The sequence below is a fragment of the Osmerus mordax genome, chromosome 1, assembly GCF_038355195.1.
Source record: "Osmerus mordax isolate fOsmMor3 chromosome 1, fOsmMor3.pri, whole genome shotgun sequence".
NCBI classification, from domain to species: Eukaryota; Metazoa; Chordata; class Actinopteri; order Osmeriformes; family Osmeridae; genus Osmerus; species Osmerus mordax.
Genome location: NC_090050.1, coordinates 359,269 through 380,121, shown reverse-complemented (window position 1 = coordinate 380,121; position 20,853 = coordinate 359,269). Strand labels below are relative to the sequence as shown.

General features: G+C 49.7%; 3 protein-coding genes and 13 non-coding genes across 20 annotated transcripts; all 16 read left to right on the top strand.

The window, feature by feature from the left end:
* The first annotated feature begins 283 nt into the window (after positions 1–283).
* On the top strand, positions 284–5,349 carry LOC136943584 (uncharacterized). 5 transcript variants are annotated; one of them, XM_067236971.1, is made up of 10 exons: positions 284–410; positions 1,113–1,262; positions 1,417–1,503; positions 1,612–1,704; positions 1,786–2,169; positions 2,277–2,752; positions 2,857–3,184; positions 3,284–4,085; positions 4,206–4,415; positions 4,641–5,349. In XM_067236971.1, exons 2-10 carry the CDS (start codon positions 1,113–1,115, stop codon positions 5,249–5,251), a joined length of 3,141 nt encoding a protein of 1,046 aa, XP_067093072.1. In that variant the 5' UTR covers positions 284–410; the 3' UTR covers positions 5,252–5,349. The 5 variants fall into 5 exon arrangements, with proteins under 5 accessions (XP_067093072.1, XP_067093064.1, XP_067093056.1 ...); XM_067236963.1 differs by having other exon boundaries at positions 1,600–1,704; XM_067236955.1 differs by having other exon boundaries at positions 1,597–1,704.
* On the top strand, positions 5,348–19,134 carry LOC136945852 (uncharacterized). The gene is made up of 3 exons (XM_067239942.1): positions 5,348–5,434; positions 5,535–6,515; positions 19,031–19,134. The coding sequence occupies exons 1-2, from the start codon at positions 5,348–5,350 to the stop codon at positions 6,471–6,473; spliced, it is 1,026 nt and encodes a 341-aa protein (XP_067096043.1). The 3' UTR covers positions 6,474–6,515; positions 19,031–19,134.
* Positions 8,728–8,800, top strand: trnam-cau (transfer RNA methionine (anticodon CAU)). Its single transcript has one exon. It is a non-coding gene; the product is annotated as a tRNA-Met (tRNA).
* Positions 8,999–9,071, top strand: trnam-cau (transfer RNA methionine (anticodon CAU)). The gene has a single exon. It is a non-coding gene; the product is annotated as a tRNA-Met (tRNA).
* Positions 9,271–9,343, top strand: trnam-cau (transfer RNA methionine (anticodon CAU)). The gene has a single exon. It is a non-coding gene; the product is annotated as a tRNA-Met (tRNA).
* trnam-cau (transfer RNA methionine (anticodon CAU)) lies at positions 9,815–9,887 on the top strand. The gene has a single exon. It is a non-coding gene; the product is annotated as a tRNA-Met (tRNA).
* On the top strand, positions 10,052–10,124 carry trnam-cau (transfer RNA methionine (anticodon CAU)). Its single transcript has one exon. It is a non-coding gene; the product is annotated as a tRNA-Met (tRNA).
* trnam-cau (transfer RNA methionine (anticodon CAU)) lies at positions 10,317–10,389 on the top strand. Its single transcript has one exon. It is a non-coding gene; the product is annotated as a tRNA-Met (tRNA).
* trnam-cau (transfer RNA methionine (anticodon CAU)) lies at positions 10,589–10,661 on the top strand. The gene has a single exon. It is a non-coding gene; the product is annotated as a tRNA-Met (tRNA).
* trnam-cau (transfer RNA methionine (anticodon CAU)) lies at positions 10,861–10,933 on the top strand. Its single transcript has one exon. It is a non-coding gene; the product is annotated as a tRNA-Met (tRNA).
* Positions 11,405–11,477, top strand: trnam-cau (transfer RNA methionine (anticodon CAU)). The gene has a single exon. It is a non-coding gene; the product is annotated as a tRNA-Met (tRNA).
* trnam-cau (transfer RNA methionine (anticodon CAU)) lies at positions 11,642–11,714 on the top strand. The gene has a single exon. It is a non-coding gene; the product is annotated as a tRNA-Met (tRNA).
* On the top strand, positions 11,907–11,979 carry trnam-cau (transfer RNA methionine (anticodon CAU)). Its single transcript has one exon. It is a non-coding gene; the product is annotated as a tRNA-Met (tRNA).
* Positions 12,179–12,251, top strand: trnam-cau (transfer RNA methionine (anticodon CAU)). Its single transcript has one exon. It is a non-coding gene; the product is annotated as a tRNA-Met (tRNA).
* Positions 12,451–12,523, top strand: trnam-cau (transfer RNA methionine (anticodon CAU)). The gene has a single exon. It is a non-coding gene; the product is annotated as a tRNA-Met (tRNA).
* On the top strand, positions 12,850–19,031 carry LOC136943574 (uncharacterized). Its single transcript, XM_067236943.1, has 11 exons — positions 12,850–12,976; positions 13,679–13,828; positions 13,983–14,069; positions 14,163–14,270; positions 14,352–14,735; positions 14,843–15,318; positions 15,423–15,750; positions 15,850–16,651; positions 16,772–16,981; positions 17,207–18,000; positions 18,092–19,031. Exons 2-10 carry the CDS (start codon positions 13,679–13,681, stop codon positions 17,815–17,817), a joined length of 3,156 nt encoding a protein of 1,051 aa, XP_067093044.1. The 5' UTR covers positions 12,850–12,976; the 3' UTR covers positions 17,818–18,000; positions 18,092–19,031.
* Positions 19,135–20,853: the final 1,719 nt, after the last annotated feature.

The window sequence follows — 20,853 nt, the reverse complement described above, 5'->3', positions numbered from 1 at the left end:
AGAAAAAGTAGGACATTGTCACATCTGTTTCAAAATTTAAGGGACACATGGCAGAGGTTGTTTGAAGCTAGTTATCTACAGCCAGCTACCGGCGTCTAGTGCCGTTTCCAAGGCACTTGCTCACCTTGGTGGGGGGAGGGCCACAGCCAGCAGTGTGCCTCGTTGGCGCTACCTGGGGCAGGATCGGCTACCTAAACTCCAATCTCACCATCCAATCAGGATACTAACAGTCCAATGTGGATTGGATTTAGGCCAATCACGTCTTTGAGTGAGAATGGATACAGCCAATCACAGCGCTTCTTTCCATTGTGAGTCCGTTGGAAAACTTTCTGTCAGAAGAAAAGTCTGTTGGCTGTCACTGTATAAGCATACTGTTTACTGTCAGTACAAACGTACAAGAAAGCATCAAAGTAAGTGAACATTAATTTTATTTTCTACTTAAATAGGAATAGATTGTATTACATCCGTCAGGCAAAGTCACGTTAACATGTTGTTGTCCAGTGTCATGTCAAACTTTAGTCACCTTAGCTAATATTAGCAATCGCTACTACAGTAACGCTAATTTCTAATGTACTGTAATCGTGAGAGGAAAAAGGCAGGCTATATTCGCAGTAATTCAAGTAAGTGTTATTATAACGTTAGTTGTATTGGTTACTTCATCATTTAACTAGTTAACATGCTATAGCTCTACGTTTATTACGTCTGACAAGCGGAGGTACAGTAGGTAGCTAGCTACAGTACAGACAGTGCAGTACAGTAACCAACATTCAGTATTAACTTGTCGACATTGCGGGGTCTGCTTACAGTACCTAGTCTAAACTTCTACGGTTTTAGTGTCAATATTAACTAGTCCTTTACTGTAGCTACTTACATTCATTTAAAGTGGGTCTACCCTTTTTCACAAATTTATAATGATCCTACTTGAAGCTTTGGTAAGAATGACATCTGTCAATCATTGTAGATACAGTAAGCTGTTAAAAACTAAACAAAAACCGTTAGCAGTCTAGTTTGCTTATGTTACTGTACTTATGAGTATGCACAAGTTGGTTCAGCACACCATGCTTCCATACATAGTTGTAACTATGGTTATTAATATGTCTCTGTTATTTTAGATGAGCACCAAGCCTAAGAGCCATAAATCCATGGGAGATGGAGAATGGATGGCGAGGCTGAGGGCATTTGCTGGCTCAGGGGTTTGGCCTGCTGGAGGAGGCAATAGACCTGCCCCAAGGCAGCGGAAATGGCATGACCTCTATCAAAAGGTAAAGTACTGCAAAATATGTGCTTATTACTTCTTACAGTCATTAGACTGCAGTTCACTTGATGAAAAAGGGTCAATACAATGGTGCAGATAATATCAGACAATGGACTGTACACTGAGTGACTCTGGCTGAATAACTATTCTGATTGTTTCAGATTGAGAAATGCCCCATGCAGGCCCGTGGACAGACCGCCCTATTTGGAGGGTCCATGGTCTGTAATTGTGGATTCCATGCTGTTAAGGTGATGTATAATTTTTTTACATCTGACTATCTTGCATCTCAGGTCTCTTACAATGCTGTTGCTGATACATTACATGACATGCTGTTGTTTTAGCAGACTGCCACTCAGTCACCTCAAGCACCACAGTCTGTGGCTTCAGACTTGTCCACTGGTGCTGCAGCCCAGCCTTCTTTCCTGCGGCCCCCTCTGAGTGTGTCAATGGTAATGGCTTAGTTATTCATGTTTTGTATAAATCATTTTGTATGTGCTGAATAACAAAATTAACTCTGTTTCTCCTTGCAGTTCACTAAATCACGCTTTGGTGGGTCACAGTCTGCCTCAATGAAGCCCAATATTGTGGCGAGGAAGACCCCCAGCCCCGCTCCTCCTCCATCCTCTGTGAGGACCTCCAGCCCTGCTCCTCCTCCATCCTCTGTGAGGACCTCCAGCCCTGCTCCTTCTCCATCCTCTGTGAGGACCCCCAGCCCTACTCCTTCTCCATCCTCTCTGAGGACCCCCAGCCCTGCTCCTCCTCCATCCTCTCTGAGGACCCCCAGCCCTGCTCCTTCTCCATCCTCTCTGAGGACCCCCAGTCCTGCTCCTCCTCCATCCTCACTGAGGACCCCGTCTACCGCCTCTGTGAGGACCCCCAGCCCTGCTGTTAGCACCAGCCTGGAAGTAGCCACTGTGAGTACAGCGTCTCCTTTTTGTCTGGTTATGTTTCAAGTCATCTTGAGAGTAGCCTTTTTTAATGCAAAAAAACATATTCTTATTTGCTGTTGTCTTCCAAACAGGATGGGGCAGGAGAAATCCATCTAGCTGCTACTGGGGCTACAGCTTCTGTCTGGTTGCCGGGTGAGCTGAGCAAGTCAATCCCTGTTCAAGATCAGAGGTGGATATCCAACACCCTCTTTCACTCTGGCAAACTGCGGCCAGATTTGAAGCTGTGGTATGAGCCCCCTGTTCCAGCACTGATTTATCACCAAACGCCAACACCCGACCGCTTCTTCACCCATCGGCTGATGGTGTGGATGCCCTACCGCCTTTGGAGGGTGAGGGTGTTCTGCCCAGCTTGTGGGAAGCATTTGACGGGTGCTGGCATTCACAGGAGAGCTCGGAAGGTCCTTGACATTGACAGATACTACCTAATGGTGACAGAGACACTCAGGTGCTCTGTGTGTTTCCTGACCACTCTGTCTACCAGTCAGACTGTCAGGGACCAGCTGGACCTGCCACACCAGAATTTGTTCCGGCTCATCCTGACCTGCAAGTGAGTAATGCATTTTTGAAAAGATGGTGATTGTGAAGCCTATAACAACTGACATTACCCTCCAATAAACATGTAACTAATCACTCCAACAATGGGCATGTCAGGTATGCTTGTGACATTCGTGTCATTCGGATGCTTCGGGAAAGGACCCTTGGCAACAGTCCAACACGACTGGTGAAGCAGCTCAAGGAGAACCATGGGGAGGAATGGCTGACCCGGTTGGCACACTATCTCGGGGAGTGTGCTGACTTTGTGGATCGACCCAGTCTGTTCCCAGTGGTCTGCCAGGAGCCCCCTGAGCCCATCGAAATTCCCACCAGTCGTTGGCTGCTGTCCGTGTACGGCAGGGACATCCTCTCCCGCATGGAACACATCAAGGCCAGCATCACCTCCACGTTTGGCTCCATTTTAAAAATGGATTCAACCAAAAAGGTAATACATCATTTGACTGTGTAATTGTACATTACTGTGTACATTACCATGTATGTAATATATAATCTCATATAAACATTAACTTTTGTCACATTCTAGATCACAAAGAAGCTGTCTGGCCATGGCAAGGGGACAGCTCTCTGGGTGACCTCCCTTGGGAACGAGGTTGGACAGATCCTGACCAGTGTCCTCACAGTGCAGGAGGGGCCGGGATTGGATCACATGGTGTCTGGTGTGATGGAGCGGTACCGCCAGGCAGCTGTTCCACCCCCAGTGCTGCTGTACGTGGACTGTGGTTGCTGCAAAAGCGAGGGGCCGAGCAAGCTGCAGACCAGGTTTGGAGAGTGGCCAGACCTCCACATACGGCTGGACATCTGGCACTTTATGAGGAGGATGGCTATCGGCTGCACCACCGATGCTCACCCACTCTACCCCACCTTTATGGGCTCTCTGTCTGCCTGCATCTTTGAGTGGGATGCAGGGGACCTCACTCTGTTGCGGCAGGCAAAGAGAGCGCAGCTCAGGCAGGAGGGTGTGCCATCCATAACGGATCTTGTGGTGGACACCAAGATCTCCAAGATGGAGCTGAGCCTCTACTGCCGCAGGAAGACACGCGGCGAAGAGACCACCATCAGCCTCATCGACCGGCTGCTGCAGGAACTGGGGGGTGCAAGAGGTAGAGACCTCATGGGGGTGCCACTGCTGGACCAGGTGCGCATGGAGCACATCTGGCGTGTGCAGAAACACCACGTCAAGTGCATCCAGGACGTGCCAGGGGTGCAGCTGTACACTGAGGTTGGAAGCACCACCAAGGGGGGCGTCGTACTGACCAGGTACCGCTGTGCCAGGGGGTCCACATCCCTGGAGTCGTTTCATTGCCACCTAAACAGGTTCATTCCAGGTTGGTGTCTCTCATGTATAATGTTTTCAATAATTGTAAGTTTTTTTATGAAACCATTATTCAGATTGAAAAGCAAGACCTTTTTTTAATTGGCCGACATCATTTATATATTTTCTTCAGGAACCAGTGCAAATGCACTGAATTTCCAGCTGTACCTCCTGGAAGGCCTAAATAGGTGGAACCAGGATCGGGGGACTGCAGCAGTGACCAGCAAGCCATCGTCCCTCCTCACCTATTCCGGGGGTGTGGCCCACTGTGTAAACACCAACAGCCTGAAAGTGTTTGGCCGGGCATTTGTGCCAACCTTCACGCCACCTGCCAAATACACTGGTATGTCAAGCTGATATCTGGATATATAATACTGTTTGTGGGTTTTCTGTGTTCTAACTTAAGTTCAACAAGGCTTTATTTTTACTATGCCCATTACCAAAGCAAACCATACACGTACTTGCTCATAACATGATACAGAAACACTACTCTGATATTAAACAGTATCTATATAGAATGCTACAAATACAGCTAATAATGTGTGTGACTGTCTGTACTATTTTATAGGAGAGCTGCTTGGTGTTGACTACCTGCTGAGTCAGACTGGGCAGTCTCTCAACGTGAACCCCGACTCAGAGGAGATAGAGGGCATGCTGGAGGATGTTCATGAGGGCGAGGAAGAAGAAGATGAGGGCTTCCAGGAAGAACCAAGTCTTGCTGTGTCAAGTCTCCTGGATGACCAAAGCTTCTCTACTCTCACCCTGCCTCCTGCCTCCATGGCTGCTCCCACCCTGCCTCCTGCCTCCATGGCTGCTCCCACCCTGCCTCCTGCCTCCATGGCTGCTCCCATCCTGCCTCCTGCCTCCATGGCTGCTCCCATCCTGCCTTCTGCCTCCATGGCTGCTCCCACCCTGCCTGCTCCCACCCTGCCTCCTGCCTCCATGGCTGCTCCCATCCTGCCTCCTGCCTCCATGGCTGCTCCCATCCTGCCTCCTGCCTCCATGGCTGCTCCCACCCTGCCTGCTCCCACCCTGCCTCCTGCCTCCATGGCTGCTCCCACCCTGCCTCCTGCCTCCATGGCTGCTCCCACCCTGCCTGCTCCCTCCCTGCCTGCTGCCTCCCTGGCTACTAACACCCTGCCTGCTACCCCCCTGGCTGCTCCCTCCCTGGTATCTTAAGAAAATCAATGTATCTGCGTTTTGTCCCACTTCACTGACCTTCCATTGTGATGCTCATTTTTGTTTATTTATTTTCAGGCTGTGGATGACTCTGGCATGCCGGGCTTATACAGAGTAGACAGCTTGGCTGAGTGTTTGGTGGAGCTGAGGAACCAGTCCTCTCTGGCCCTCACCAACCAGCAGGTCAATAACATTCATTGTCTTGCTACATTCCCGCTGTGCCCTGCCAAAAATTTTCACACTTGCACATCTTATTGTCTTCTCATGTGTTCTCTCTGTGTAGGTAAGCAACATTGTTGCTCTGTGGCAGAACCTGCTGGACTACGACCAGCAGAGGGTTACCTTTGCTGCCAGACACCAGAGCAGGCTGGACACAGGGAGGTTCAGGTCTCCAAAGAAGAGGCAGGAGTTCACTCCAGGGGTGGAGAGCATGAAGAGGCACGCACTCACCACCACTGCCCCGCTTGCCCAATGGCCTGATTGCTGCCGCCTGATTGAACTGATCTTTGTCAGGCTCTGTGCCATCCATCGCTCTCCCAAGAAGAAGGGGACTGGCGCAGTGTCCAGATGGAGTTTAATCCTGGATGACTACAGGAAAATCAGGCAGCGCATTTTGGCAAATGGGACGGTCATGCAGCAGACCACACTGCAGCTGGTGGATGTAAGCCACACCACCCTTGTGCAGTGGCACAACAAGAGGGTGAAGAAGCAGGACAACGCTGTGGTTATGCAGGGGCTGAACTTGCCCAGTCGCTTGTCTGCGGCAGCCGACCCACTCCCTCCTGCTAATGTGCGCCTTCCATCTGCGCTCCCCCACCCAGGCCCGGCTCTCCAGTACCAACTGCCCTGCAGCACCGTGGGCCAGGCGCAGTTGAAAAGAAAGGTCCCGCCCACAGATGTAACACCGGTGGCTATAAAGATGCATGCCCAGCGTCAGCTCTTCCCTGCTCCACCCTCGGCCCCATGTCTGTTGGTGCTGGCTCCGGTGACCTCACAGGTGCCTGTCCTCGTCGCTGCTCCACAGGCCCTGGGAGGTATCTTCCCTGCACCCCCTGCTCCGGTCCGAAAACTAACCCGCCATGTACTCCACAACACATGCAAGAAATGCGGGCAGTTCAGGACAGCCCAGACTGGACACAGTCAGTACAAAGGAACTGTGTACTGCCCCTCTGTAGAGGCTGTTCCCAAGGAGCAGTGGTTGGAGGACATGAAACAAAAGTAGATGCCCCTCTACCCCCCTCCCAGAGGCATGGACACTGGGCTAGTGCCCCTCGACCCCTCCCCCTCCCAGAGGCATGGACACTGGGCTAGTGCCCCTCTACTCCCCCTCCCAGAGGCATGGACACTGGGCTAGTGCCCCTCTACCCCCCTCCCAGAGGCATGGACACTGGGCTAGTGCCCCTCTACCCCCCTCCTAGAGGCATGGACACTGGGCTAGTGCCCCTCGACCCCTCCCCCTCCCAGAGGCATGGACACTGGGCTATTGCCCCTCTACTCCCCCTCCCAGAGGCATGGACACTGGGCTAGTGCCCCTCTACCCCCCTCCCAGAGGCATGGACACTGGGCTAGTGCCCCTCTACCCCCCTCTCAGAGGCATGGACACTGGGCTAGTGCACCTCTACCCCCCTCTCAGAGGCATGGACACTGGGCTAGTGCCCCTCTACTCCCCCTCCCAGAGGCATGGACACTGGGCTAGTGCCCCTCTACCCCCCTCCCAGAGGCATGGACACTGGGCTAGTGCCCCTCTACCCCCCTCCCAGAGGCATGGACACTGGGCTAGTGCCCCTCTACCCCCCTCTCAGAGGCATAGACACTGAACACTTTAATGTTGTTAATAGTTCTGTTAATGTTTTCTGTTATTGTCTATGGTTGCTGTTTAATAAGTGAATGGAGGGATTCACTACTCTTCTGTATATATTTAAGTTATTGTCTATAGTTACTGTTTAATAAGTCAATGGAGGGATTCACTACTGTTCTGTATATATTTAAGTTATTGTCTATAGTTACTGTTGAATAAGTGAATGGAGGGATTCACTACTGTTCTGTATATATTTAAGTTATTGTCTATAGTTACTGTTTAATAAGTGAATGGAGGGATTCACTACTGTTCTGTATATATTTAAGTTATTGTCTATAGTTACTGTTTAATAAGTGAATGGAGGGATTCACTACTGTTCTGTATATATTTAAGTTATTGTCTATAGTTACTGTTGAATAAGTGAATGGAGGGATTCACTACTGTTCTGTATATATTTAAGTTATTGTCTATAGTTACTGTTGAATAAGTGAATGGAGGGATTCACTACTCTTCTGTATATATTTAAGTTATTATCTATAGCTACTGTTGAATAAGTGAATGGAGGGATTCACTACTGTTCTGCATATATTTAAGTCATTGTCTATAGTTACTGTTGAATAAGTGAATGGAGGGATTCACTTACTACTGTGTAATGGCTTTGTGATGACTGAAAATAAAAGTTTGATCACAACAGAAATGTATCTTCCTAGGCTTCGTTTGTGTGTTTTGTGTATAAAAGTTTCTGATAAATACATCAACTTAATTTTAAATATTCATTTAACAGTTATTAGTATCATCATTGTTTTGTTATTAACCAAACAGTGATTAGGTGATTTCCCCCAAAAATATATAACCACTTGAATTTCTGGCAACAATTTAGTCAAACCAGAACCTTGGGATTAACTTTTATCCCATATACTACATGTCTATAGAAATAGAAATATAAGGTTTTAATTGTGATTCCTGATATACCTCAACATTTAAAAAACATTGGTGATGTAGGTCTGGGCCATAAAAATTCCTTCCTTCTCTTTTTCTCTCCTTTTTTCTCTCTTTTTCCCTCTTTTTTCCTCCTTTTTCTTCTTCCCCCCTTCTCCCCTCTCCTTTCCTTTCTTCCCCCCCCAAGGTAGACGAATGTTCCCCAGCTTTGGCGCAGTAGGCAGCGCGTCAGTCTCATAATCTGAAGGTCGTGAGTTCGAGCCTCACACGGGGCAGGTATTTTAGAAAAAGTAGGACATTGTCACATCTGTTTCAACATGTTAGGGACGTACGGCAGAGGGTGTTTGAAGCTAGTAATCTTCATCCAGCCACCGGACTGCGCTTTTTTCCCCGCCGATACACAGCAAGGCGTTTAGTGCCGTTTCCACAGCACCTGCTGACCTGGGAGGGCTACAGCCATGCAGCATGCGTCGTTGGTGCAGTAGGCAGCGCGTCAGTCTCGTAATCTGAAGATCGTGCGTTCGAGCCTCACACGGGGCAGGTATTTTAGAAAAAGTAGGACATTGTCACATCTGTTTCAAAATGTAAGGGACACACGGCAGAGGGTGTTTGAAGCTAGTGATCTTCAGCCAGCTACCGGGCTGCTCTTTTTTCCCCGCCGATACACAGCAAAGCATCTTGATCTGTTCCCACAGCATCTGCTGACCTGGGTGGGGGGAGGGCCAAAGCCATGCAGCATGCGTCGTTGGTGCAGTAGGCAGCGCGTCAGTCTCATAATCTGAAGGTCGTGAGTTCGAGCCTCACACGGGGCAGGTATTTTAGAAAAAGTAGGACATTGGTTCATCTGTTTCAAAATGTAAGGGACACACGGCAGAGGGTATTTGAAGCTAGTGATCTTCAGCCAGCTACCGGGCTGCTCTTTTTTCACCGCCGATACACAGCAAAGCATCTTGATCTGTTCCCACAGCATCTGCTGACCTGGGTGGGGGGAGGGCCACAGCCTGCAGTGTGCCTCGTGGGCGCAGTAGGCAGCGCGTCAGTCTCATAATCTGAAGGTCGTGAGTTCGAGCCTCACACGGGGCAGGTATTTTAGAAAAAGTAGGACATTGTCACATCTGTTTCAAAATGTAAGGGACACACGGCAGAGGGTATTTGAAGCTAGTGATCTTCAGCCAGCTACCGGGCTGCTCTTTTTTCCCCGCCGATACACAGCAAAGCGTCTAGTGCTGTTCCCACAGCATCTGCTGACCTAGGTAGGGGGAGGGCCAAAGCCATGCAGCATGCCTCGTTGGCGCAGTAGGCAGCGCGTCAGTCTCATAATCTGAAGGTCGTGAGTTCGAGCCTCACACGGGGCAGGTGTTTTAGAAAAAGTAGGACATTGTCACATCTGTTTCAAAATGTAAGGGACACACGGCAGAGGGTGTTTGAAGCTAGTGATCTTCAGCCAGCTACCGGGCTGCTCTTTTTTCCCCGCCGATACACAGCAAAGCATCTTGATCTGTTCCCACAGCATCTGCTGACCTGGGTGGGGGGAGGGCCAAAGCCATGCAGCATGCGTCGTTGGTGCAGTAGGCAGCGCGTCAGTCTCGTAATCTGAAGATCGTGCGTTCGAGCCTCACACGGGGCAGGTATTTTAGAAAAAGTAGGACATTGTCACATCTGTTTCAAAATGTAAGGGACACACGGCAGAGGGTATTTGAAGCTAGTGATCTTCAGCCAGCTACCGGGCTGCTCTTTTTTCCCCGCCGATACACAGCAAAGCGTCTAGTGCTGTTCCCACAGCATCTGCTGACCTGGGTGGGGGGAGGGCCAAAGCCATGCAGCATGACTCGTTGGCGTAGTAGGCAGCGCGTCAGTCTCATAATCTGAAGGTCGTGAGTTCGAGCCTCACACGGGGCAGGTGTTTTAGAAAAAGTAGGACATTGTCACATCTGTTTCAAAATTTAAGGGACACATGGCAGAGGTTGTTTGAAGCTAGTTATCTACAGCCAGCTACCGGCGTCTAGTGCCGTTTCCAAGGCACTTGCTCACCTTGGTGGGGGGAGGGCCACAGCCAGCAGTGTGCCTCGTTGGCGCAGTAGGCAGCGCGTCAGTCTCATAATCTGAAGGTCGTGAGTTCGAGCCTCACACGGGGCAGGTATTTTAGAAAAAGTAGGACATTGTCACATCTGTTTCAACATGTTAGGGACGTACGGCAGAGGGTGTTTGAAGCTAGTAATCTTCATCCAGCCACCGGGCTGCGCTTTTTTCCCTGCCGATACACAGCAAGGCGTTTAGTGCCGTTTCCACAGCACCTGCTGACCTGGGAGGGCTACAGCCATGCAGCATGCCTCGTTGGCGCAGTAGGCAGCGCGTCAGTCTCATAATCTGAAGGTCGTGAGTTCGAGCCTCACACGGGGCAGGTATTTTAGAAAAAGTAGGACATTGTCACATCTGTTTCAAAATGTAAGGGACACACGGCAGAGGGTATTTGAAGCTAGTGATCTTCAGCCAGCTACCGGGCTGCTCTTTTTTCCCCGCCGATACACAGCAACGCATCTTGATCTGTTCCCACAGCATCTGCTGACCTGGGTGGGGGGAGGGCCAAAGCCATGCAGCATGCCTTGTTGGCGTAGTAGGCAGCGCGTCAGTCTCATAATCTGAAGGTCGTGAGTTCGAGCCTCACACGGGGCAGGTATTTTAGAAAAAGTAGGACATTGTCACATCTGTTTCAAAATGTAAGGGACACACGGCAGAGGGTATTTGAAGCTAGTGATCTTCAGCCAGCTACCGGGCTGCTCTTTTTTCCCCGCCGATACACAGCAAAGCGTCTAGTGCTGTTCCCACAGCATCTGCTGACCTAGGTAGGGGGAGGGCCAAAGCCATGCAGCATGCCTCGTTGGCGCAGTAGGCAGCGCGTCAGTCTCATAATCTGAAGGTCGTGAGTTCGAGCCTCACACGGGGCAGGTGTTTTAGAAAAAGTAGGACATTGTCACATCTGTTTCAAAATGTAAGGGACACACGGCAGAGGGTGTTTGAAGCTAGTGATCTTCAGCCAGCTACCGGGCTGCTCTTTTTTCCCCGCCGATACACAGCAAAGCATCTTGATCTGTTCCCACAGCATCTGCTGACCTGGGTGGGGGGAGGGCCAAAGCCATGCAGCATGCGTCGTTGGTGCAGTAGGCAGCGCGTCAGTCTCGTAATCTGAAGATCGTGCGTTCGAGCCTCACACGGGGCAGGTATTTTAGAAAAAGTAGGACATTGTCACATCTGTTTCAAAATGTAAGGGACACACGGCAGAGGGTATTTGAAGCTAGTGATCTTCAGCCAGCTACCGGGCTGCTCTTTTTTCCCCGCCGATACACAGCAAAGCGTCTAGTGCTGTTCCCACAGCATCTGCTGACCTGGGTGGGGGGAGGGCCAAAGCCATGCAGCATGACTCGTTGGCGTAGTAGGCAGCGCGTCAGTCTCATAATCTGAAGGTCGTGAGTTCGAGCCTCACACGGGGCAGGTGTTTTAGAAAAAGTAGGACATTGTCACATCTGTTTCAAAATTTAAGGGACACATGGCAGAGGTTGTTTGAAGCTAGTTATCTACAGCCAGCTACCGGCGTCTAGTGCCGTTTCCAAGGCACTTGCTCACCTTGGTGGGGGGAGGGCCACAGTCAGCAGTGTGCTTCGTTGGCGCAGTAGGCAGCGCGTCAGTCTCATAATCTGAAGGTCGTGAGTTCGAGCCTCACACGGGGCAGGTAATTTAGAAAAAGTAGGACATTGTCACATCTGTTTCAACATGTTAGGGACGTACGGCAGAGGGTGTTTGAAGCTAGTAATCTTCATCCAGCCACCGGGCTGCGCTTTTTTCCCTGCCGATACACAGCAAGGCGTTTAGTGCCGTTTCCACAGCACCTGCTGACCTGGGAGGGCTACAGCCATGCAGCATGCCTCGTTGGCGCAGTAGGCAGCGCGTCAGTCTCATAATCTGAAGGTCGTGAGTTCGAGCCTCACACGGGGCAGGTATTTTAGAAAAAGTAGGACATTGTCACATCTGTTTCAAAATGTAAGGGACACACGGCAGAGGGTATTTGAAGCTAGTGATCTTCAGCCAGCTACCGGGCTGCTCTTTTTTCCCCGCCGATACACAGCAACGCATCTTGATCTGTTCCCACAGCATCTGCTGACCTGGGTGGGGGGAGGGCCAAAGCCATGCAGAATGCCTTGTTGGCGCAGTAGGCAGCGCGTCAGTCTCATAATCTGAAGGTCGTGAGTTCGAGCCTCACACGGGGCAGGTATTTTAGAAAAAGTAGGACATTGTCACATCTGTTTCAAAATGTAAGGGACACACGGCAGAGGGTATTTGAAGCTAGTGATCTTCAGCCAGCTACCGGGCTGCTCTTTTTTCCCCGCCGATACACAGCAAAGCGTCTAGTGCTGTTCCCACAGCATCTGCTGACCTAGGTAGGGGGAGGGCCAAAGCCATGCAGCATGCCTCGTTGGCGCAGTAGGCAGCGCGTCAGTCTCATAATCTGAAGGTTGTGAGTTCGAGCCTCACACGGGGCAGGTGTTTTAGAAAAAGTAGGACATTGTCACATCTGTTTCAAAATGTAAGGGACACACGGCAGAGGGTGTTTGAAGCTAGTGATCTTCAGCCAGCTACCGGGCTGCTCTTTTTTCCCCGCCGATACACAGCAAAGCATCTTGATCTGTTCCCACAGCATCTGCTGACCTGGGTGGGGGGAGGGCCAAAGCCATGCAGCATGCCTCGTTGGCGCTACCTGGGGCAGGATCGGCTACCTAAACTCCAATCTCACCATCCAATCAGGATACTAACAGTCCAATGTGGATTGGATTTAGGCCAATCACGTCTTTGAGTGAGAATGGATACAGCCAATCACAGCGCTTCTTTCCATTGTGAGTCCGTTGGAAAACTTTCTGTCAGAAGAAAAGTCTGTTGGCTGTCACTGTATAAGCATACTGTTTACTGTCAGTACAAACGTACAAGAAAGCATCAAAGTAAGTGAACATTAATTTTATTTTCTACTTAAATAGGAATAGATTGTATTACATCCGTCAGGCAAAGTCACGTTAACATGTTGTTGTCCAGTGTCATGTCAAACTTTAGTCACCTTAGCTAATATTAGCAATCGCTACTACAGTAACGCTAATTTCTAATGTACTGTAATCGTGAGAGGAAAAAGGCAGGCTATATTCGCAGTAATTCAAGTAAGTGTTATTATAACGTTAGTTGTATTGGTTACTTCATCATTTAACTAGTTAACATGCTATAGCTCTACGTTTATTACGTCTGACAAGCGGAGGTACAGTAGGTAGCTAGCTACAGTACAGACAGTGCAGTACAGTAACCAACATTCAGTATTAACTTGTCGACATTGCGGGGTCTGCTTACAGTACCTAGTCTAAACTTCTACGGTTTTAGTGTCAATATTAACTAGTCCTTTACTGTAGCTACTTACATTCATTTAAAGTGGGTCTACCCTTTTTCACAAATTTATAATGATCCTACTTGAAGCTTTGGTAAGAATGACATCTGTCAATCATTGTAGATACAGTAAGCTGTTAAAAACTAAACAAAAACCGTTAGCAGTCTAGTTTGCTTATGTTACTGTACTTATGAGTATGCACAAGTTGGTTCAGCACACCATGCTTCCATACATAGTTGTAACTATGGTTATTAATATGTCTCTGTTATTTTAGATGAGCACCAAGCCTAAGAGCCATAAATCCATGGGAGATGGAGAATGGATGGCGAGGCTGAGGGCATTTGCTGGCTCAGGGGTTTGGCCTGCTGGAGGAGGCAATAGACCTGCCCCAAGGCAGCGGAAATGGCATGACCTCTATCAAAAGGTAAAGTACTGCAAAATATGTGCTTATTACTTCTTACAGTCATTAGACTGCAGTTCACTTGATGAAAAAGGGTCAATACAATGGTGCAGATAATATCAGACAATGGACTGTACACTGAGTGACTCTGGCTGAATAACTATTCTGATTGTTTCAGATTGAGAAATGCCCCATGCAGGCCCGTGGACAGACCGCCCTATTTGGAGGGTCCATGGTCTGTAATTGTGGATTCCATGCTGTTAAGGTGATGTATAATTTTTTTACATCTGACTATCTTGCATCTCAGGTCTCTTACAATGCTGTTGCTGATACATTACATGACATGCTGTTGTTTTAGCAGACTGCCACTCAGTCACCTCAAGCACCACAGTCTGTGGCTTCAGACTTGTCCACTGGTGCTGCAGCCCAGCCTTCTTTCCTGCGGCCCCCTCTGAGTGTGTCAATGGTAATGGCTTAGTTATTCATGTTTTGTATAAATCATTTTGTATGTGCTGAATAACAAAATTAACTCTGTTTCTCCTTGCAGTTCACTAAATCACGCTTTGGTGGGTCACAGTCTGCCTCAATGAAGCCCAATATTGTGGCGAGGAAGACCCCCAGCCCCGCTCCTCCTCCATCCTCTGTGAGGACCTCCAGCCCTGCTCCTCCTCCATCCTCTGTGAGGACCTCCAGCCCTGCTCCTTCTCCATCCTCTGTGAGGACCCCCAGCCCTACTCCTTCTCCATCCTCTCTGAGGACCCCCAGCCCTGCTCCTCCTCCATCCTCTCTGAGGACCCCCAGCCCTGCTCCTTCTCCATCCTCTCTGAGGACCCCCAGTCCTGCTCCTCCTCCATCCTCACTGAGGACCCCGTCTACCGCCTCTGTGAGGACCCCCAGCCCTGCTGTTAGCACCAGCCTGGAAGTAGCCACTGTGAGTACAGCGTCTCCTTTTTGTCTGGTTATGTTTCAAGTCATCTTGAGAGTAGCCTTTTTTAATGCAAAAAAACATATTCTTATTTGCTGTTGTCTTCCAAACAGGATGGGGCAGGAGAAATCCATCTAGCTGCTACTGGGGCTACAGCTTCTGTCTGGTTGCCGGGTGAGCTGAGCAAGTCAATCCCTGTTCAAGATCAGAGGTGGATATCCAACACCCTCTTTCACTCTGGCAAACTGCGGCCAGATTTGAAGCTGTGGTATGAGCCCCCTGTTCCAGCACTGATTTATCACCAAACGCCAACACCCGACCGCTTCTTCACCCATCGGCTGATGGTGTGGATGCCCTACCGCCTTTGGAGGGTGAGGGTGTTCTGCCCAGCTTGTGGGAAGCATTTGACGGGTGCTGGCATTCACAGGAGAGCTCGGAAGGTCCTTGACATTGACAGATACTACCTAATGGTGACAGAGACACTCAGGTGCTCTGTGTGTTTCCTGACCACTCTGTCTACCAGTCAGACTGTCAGGGACCAGCTGGACCTGCCACACCAGAATTTGTTCCGGCTCATCCTGACCTGCAAGTGAGTAATGCATTTTTGAAAAGATGGTGATTGTGAAGCCTATAACAACTGACATTACCCTCCAATAAACATGTAACTAATCACTCCAACAATGGGCATGTCAGGTATGCTTGTGACATTCGTGTCATTCGGATGCTTCGGGAAAGGACCCTTGGCAACAGTCCAACACGACTGGTGAAGCAGCTCAAGGAGAACCATGGGGAGGAATGGCTGACCCGGTTGGCACACTATCTCGGGGAGTGTGCTGACTTTGTGGATCGACCCAGTCTGTTCCCAGTGGTCTGCCAGGAGCCCCCTGAGCCCATCGAAATTCCCACCAGTCGTTGGCTGCTGTCCGTGTACGGCAGGGACATCCTCTCCCGCATGGAACACATCAAGGCCAGCATCACCTCCACGTTTGGCTCCATTTTAAAAATGGATTCAACCAAAAAGGTAATACATCATTTGACTGTGTAATTGTACATTACTGTGTACATTACCATGTATGTAATATATAATCTCATATAAACATTAACTTTTGTCACATTCTAGATCACAAAGAAGCTGTCTGGCCATGGCAAGGGGACAGCTCTCTGGGTGACCTCCCTTGGGAACGAGGTTGGACAGATCCTGACCAGTGTCCTCACAGTGCAGGAGGGGCCGGGATTGGATCACATGGTGTCTGGTGTGATGGAGCGGTACCGCCAGGCAGCTGTTCCACCCCCAGTGCTGCTGTACGTGGACTGTGGTTGCTGCAAAAGCGAGGGGCCGAGCAAGCTGCAGACCAGGTTTGGAGAGTGGCCAGACCTCCACATACGGCTGGACATCTGGCACTTTATGAGGAGGATGGCTATCGGCTGCACCACCGATGCTCACCCACTCTACCCCACCTTTATGGGCTCTCTGTCTGCCTGCATCTTTGAGTGGGATGCAGGGGACCTCACTCTGTTGCGGCAGGCAAAGAGAGCGCAGCTCAGGCAGGAGGGTGTGCCATCCATAACGGATCTTGTGGTGGACACCAAGATCTCCAAGATGGAGCTGAGCCTCTACTGCCGCAGGAAGACACGCGGCGAAGAGACCACCATCAGCCTCATCGACCGGCTGCTGCAGGAACTGGGGGGTGCAAGAGGTAGAGACCTCATGGGGGTGCCACTGCTGGACCAGGTGCGCATGGAGCACATCTGGCGTGTGCAGAAACACCACGTCAAGTGCATCCAGGACGTGCCAGGGGTGCAGCTGTACACTGAGGTTGGAAGCACCACCAAGGGGGGCGTCGTACTGACCAGGTACCGCTGTGCCAGGGGGTCCACATCCCTGGAGTCGTTTCATTGCCACCTAAACAGGTTCATTCCAGGTTGGTGTCTCTCATGTATAATGTTTTCAATAATTGTAAGTTTTTTTATGAAACCATTATTCAGATTGAAAAGCAAGACCTTTTTTTAATTGGCCGACATCATTTATATATTTTCTTCAGGAACCAGTGCAAATGCACTGAATTTCCAGCTGTACCTCCTGGAAGGCCTAAATAGGTGGAACCAGGATCGGGGGACTGCAGCAGTGACCAGCAAGCCATCGTCCCTCCTCACCTATTCCGGGGGTGTGGCCCACTGTGTAAACACCAACAGCCTGAAAGTGTTTGGCCGGGCATTTGTGCCAACCTTCACGCCACCTGCCAAATACACTGGTATGTCAAGCTGATATCTGGATATATAATACTGTTTGTGGGTTTTCTGTGTTCTAACTTAAGTTCAACAAGGCTTTATTTTTACTATGCCCATTACCAAAGCAAACCATACACTTACTTGCTCATAACATGATACAGAAACACTACTCTGATATTAAACAGTATCTATATAGAATGCTACAAATACAGCTAATAATGTGTGTGACTGTCTGTACTATTTTATAGGAGAGCTGCTTGGTGTTGACTACCTGCTGAGTCAGACTGGGCAGTCCCTCAACGTGAACCCCGACTCAGAGGAGATAGAGGGCATGCTGGAGGATGTTCATGAGGGCGAGGAAGAAGAAGATGAGGGCTTCCAGGAAGAACCAAGTCTTGCTGTGTCAAGTCTCCTGGATGACCAAAGCTTCTCTACTCTCACCCTGCCTCCTGCCTCCATGGCTGCTCCCACCCTGCCTCCTGCCTCCATGGCTGCTCCCACCCTGCCTCCTGCCTCCATGGCTGCTCCCATCCTGCCTCCTGCCTCCATGGCTGCTCCCATCCTGCCTTCTGCCTCCATGGCTGCTCCCACCCTGCCTGCTCCCACCCTGCCTCCTGCCTCCATGGCTGCTCCCATCCTGCCTCCTGCCTCCATGGCTGCTCCCATCCTGCCTCCTGCCTCCATGGCTGCTCCCACCCTGCCTGCTCCCACCCTGCCTCCTGCCTCCATGGCTGCTCCCACCCTGCCTCCTGCCTCCATGGCTGCTCCCACCCTGCCTGCTCCCTCCCTGCCTGCTGCCTCCCTGGCTACTAACACCCTGCCTGCTACCCCCCTGGCTGCTCCCTCCCTGGTATCTTAAGAAAATCAATGTATCTGCGTTTTGTCCCACTTCACTGACCTTCCATTGTGATGCTCATTTTTGTTTATTTATTTTCAGGCTGTGGATGACTCTGGCATGCCGGGCTTAGACAGAGTAGACAGCTTGGCTGAGTGTTTGGTGGAGCTGAGGAACCAGTCCTCTCTGGCCCTCACCAACCAGCAGGTCAATAACATTCATTGTCTTGCTACATTCCCGCTGTGCCCTGCCAAAAATTTTCACACTTATTGTCTTCTCATGTGTTCTCTCTGTGTAGGTAAGCAACATTGTTGCTCTGTGGCAGAACCTGCTGGACTACGACCAGCAGAGGGTTACCTTTGCTGCCAGACACCAGAGCAGGCTGGACACAGGGAGGTTCAGGTCTCCAAAGAAGAGGCAGGAGTTCACTCCAGGGGTGGAGAGCATGAAGAGGCACGCACTCACCACCACTGCCCCGCTTGCCCAATGGCCTGATTGCTGCCGCCTGATTGAACTGATCTTTGTCAGGCTCTGTGCCATCCATCGCTCTCCCAAGAAGAAGGGGACTGGCGCAGTGTCCAGATGGAGTTTAATCCTGGATGACTACAGGAAAATCAGGCAGCGCATTTTGGCAAATGGGACGGTCATGCAGCAGACCACACTGCAGCTGGTGGATGTAAGCCACACCACCCTTGTGCAGTGGCACAACAAGAGGGTGAAGAAGCAGGACAACGCTGTGGTTATGCAGGGGCTGAACTTGCCCAGTCGCTTGTCTGCGGCAGCCGACCCACTCCCTCCTGCTAATGTGCGCCTTCCATCTGCGCTCCCCCACCCAGGCCCGGCTCTCCAGTACCAACTGCCCTGCAGCACCGTGGGCCAGGCGCAGTTGAAAAGAAAGGTCCCGCCCACAGATGTAACACCGGTGGCTATAAAGATGCATGCCCAGCGTCAGCTCTTCCCTGCTCCACCCTCGGCCCCATGTCTGTTGGTGCTGGCTCCGGTGACCTCACAGGTGCCTGTCCTCGTCGCTGCTCCACAGGCCCTGGGAGGTATCTTCCCTGCACCCCCTGCTCCGGTCCGAAAACTAACCCGCCATGTACTCCACAACACATGCAAGAAATGCGGGCAGTTCAGGACAGCCCAGACTGGACACAGTCAGTACAAAGGAACTGTGTACTGCCCCTCTGTAGAGGCTGTTCCCAAGGAGCAGTGGTTGGAGGACATGAAACAAAAGTAGATGCCCCTCTACCCCCCTCCCAGAGGCATGGACGCTGGGCTAGTGCCCCTCTACCCCCCTCCCAGAGGCATGGACACTGGGCTAGTGCCCCTCGACCCCTCCCCCTCCCAGAGGCATGGACACTGGGCTAGTGCCCCTCTACTCCCCCTCCCAGAGGCATGGACACTGGGCTAGTGCCCCTCTACCCCCCTCCCAGAGGCATGGACACTGGGCTAGTGCCCCTCTACCCCCCTCTCAGAGGCATGGACACTGGGCTAGTGCCCCTCTACACCCCTCTCAGAGGCATGGACACTGGGCTAGTGCCCCTCTACTCCCCCTCCCAGAGGCATGGACACTGGGCTAGTGCCCCTCTACCCCCCTCCCAGAGGCATGGACACTGGGCTAGTGCCCCTCTACCCCCCTCCCAGAGGCATGGACACTGGGCTAGTGCCCCTCTACCCCCCTCTCAGAGGCATAGACACTGAACACTTTAATGTTGTTAATAGTTCTGTTAATGTTTTCTGTTATTGTCTATAGTTGCTGTTTAATAAGTGAATGGAGGGATTCACTACTCTTCTGTATATATTTAAGTTATTGTCTATAGTTACTGTTTAATAAGTGAATGGAGGGATTCACTACTGTTCTGTATATATTTAAGTTATTGTCTATAGTTACTGTTGAATAAGTGAATGGAGGGATTCACTACTGTTCTGTATATATTTAAGTTATTGTCTATAGTTACTGTTTAATAAGTGAATGGAGGGATTCACTACTGTTCTGTATATATTTAAGTTATTGTCTATAGTTACTGTTTAATAAGTGAATGGAGGGATTCACTACTGTTCTGTATATATTTAAGTTATTGTCTATAGTTACTGTTGAATAAGTGAATGGAGGGATTCACTACTGTTCTGTATATATTTAAGTTATTGTCTATAGTTACTGTTGAATAAGTGAATGGAGGGATTCACTACTCTTCTGTATATATTTAAGTTATTATCTATAGCTACTGTTGAATAAGTGAATGGAGGGATTCACTACTGTTCTGCATATATTTAAGTCATTGTCTATAGTTACTGTTGAATAAGTGAATGGAGGGATTCACTTACTACTGTGTAATGGCTTTGTGATGACTGAAAATAAAAGTTTGATCACAACAGAAATGTATCTTCCTAGGCTTCGTTTGTGTGTTTTGTGTATAAAAGTTTCTGATAAATACATCAACTTAATTTTAAATATTCATTTAACAGTTATTAGTATCATCATTGTTTTGTTATTAACCAAACAGTGATTAGGTGATTTCCCCCAAAAATATATAACCACTAGAATTTCTGGCAACAATTTAGTCAAACCAGAACCTTGGGATTAACTTTTATCCCATATACTATATGTCTATAGAAATAGAAATATAAGGTTTTAATTGTGATTCCTGATATACCTCAACATTTAAAAAACATTGGTGATGTAGGTCTGGGCCATAAAAATTCCTTCCTTCTCTTTTTCTCTCCTTTTTTCTCTCTTTTTTCATTTTTTTCCCTCTTTTTTCCTCCTTTTTCTTCTTCCCCCCTTCTCCCCTCTCCTTTCCTTTCTTCCCCCCCCAAGGTAGACGAATGTTCCCCAGCTTTGGCGCAGTAGGCAGCGCGTCAGTCTCATAATCTGAAGGTCGTGAGTTCGAGCCTCACACGGGGCAGGTATTTTAGAAAAAGTAGGACATTGTCACATCTGTTTCAACATGTTAGGGACGTACGGCAGAGGGTGTTTGAAGCTAGTAATCTTCATCCAGCCACCGGGCTGCGCTTTTTTCCCTGCCGATACACAGCAAGGCGTTTAGTGCCGTTTCCACA